General features: G+C 55.1%; 1 protein-coding gene across 1 annotated transcript; it reads right to left on the bottom strand.

The window, feature by feature from the left end:
- Positions 1-411: 411 nt before the first annotated feature.
- On the bottom strand, positions 412-908 carry Vpreb1 (V-set pre-B cell surrogate light chain 1). The gene is made up of 2 exons (XM_050122894.1): positions 863-908; positions 412-776 (listed from the first exon to the last, which is right to left on the bottom strand). The coding sequence occupies exons 1-2, from the start codon at positions 906-908 to the stop codon at positions 412-414; spliced, it is 411 nt and encodes a 136-aa protein (XP_049978851.1).

The following is a 908-nucleotide window of genomic DNA, read 5'->3' as shown; positions in this document are numbered from 1 at the left end:
GCCAGTGATGGTGTTCCCTAAGCCCCTTCACTCTGTGACTACAAAGGCGAGGAGGTCCCCCTCCAGGATGTTTCTGTCACCCGCTTGCCCTGTGATCACAATGAGTTTGTTGTTCATGGTGCCTGGCCAAGCTGAGAACCACTAGTCAGGTTCCAGGGACTTACATTGGTCCTGAGATCACAAACCAGTCAAGCCAAACTCAGAGAAACAGCTTTAATTCTATAATCCAGCCTCCAGTGGGGCCCACAGCAACACTGCAAGACAAGGGAAAGCTGAATGGCTCCATCTCCTTGGCTCTGCGAAGCCCCCTGCTCTACCCCTCCTCCCTCTGCCAGCCTAGCCGAGCAAAGCAAACTGCACCTAAAGTTCAGGGTCTGAATGTCTCTAGAGCCTGGGATCCCGAATCTGGAACTACTTTTCTCCTCCTCTCTCCCTCTCCATCCACTTCTCCCTTTCCTGGCTCCGGGGCCCCATGGCGCAGTAATACACAGCCTCGTCTTCAGGCTGCAGTTCAGAGATGCTCAGATACTCCAGGTTCCTGGCCACGTCTTTGGATCCGGAGAAGCGAGCCGGTATCTTGTGACCCAGGAGCTTGTCCCAGTGTGAGAAATGTCCCAGCAGGAACCTGGGAGGGTGACCTGGCCTCATCTGGTACCAGTAAATGCTGTAAATGTCTATGTTATAGTTGCTGCTCAGGGCGCAGGTGAGACGAATGGTGGTTCCAAGCGAAGAAGAGGCAGATGGAGGTTGATGCAACACGGGCTGAGGGCCACCACCTGGGAAAACAGAAGCATGCCCATCACCCGGGCAGAGCAAGGCAAGAGGAGGGGCAAGGAGGCTCTAGACCCCGGAATTCCCTTACCTGTGAGGTGGGCCAGCAGCATGATCAGGACAGAAGTCCAGGCCAT

The sequence above is a fragment of the Alexandromys fortis genome, unplaced genomic scaffold, assembly GCF_014885135.2.
Source record: "Alexandromys fortis isolate MF-2015 unplaced genomic scaffold, M_Fortis_MF-2015_v1.1 scaffold_219, whole genome shotgun sequence".
NCBI lineage: Eukaryota > Metazoa > Chordata > Mammalia > Rodentia > Cricetidae > Alexandromys > Alexandromys fortis.
Note: the sequence above shows the minus strand (reverse complement) of the source record. Positions and strands in the feature narration are given on the sequence as shown.

What these genes read in the sequence shown, in the direction of transcription:
- Vpreb1 (XM_050122894.1), bottom strand. Translation starts at nt 908, where the DNA reads ATGGCCTGGACTTCTGTCCTGATCATGCTGCTGGCCCACCTCACAG. An exon ending in GCTGCTGGCCCACCTCACAG is followed by an intron (nt 777 to 862) that starts GTAAGGGAATTC and finishes CTGTTTTCCCAG; the next exon opens with GTGGTGGCCCTCAGCCCGTG.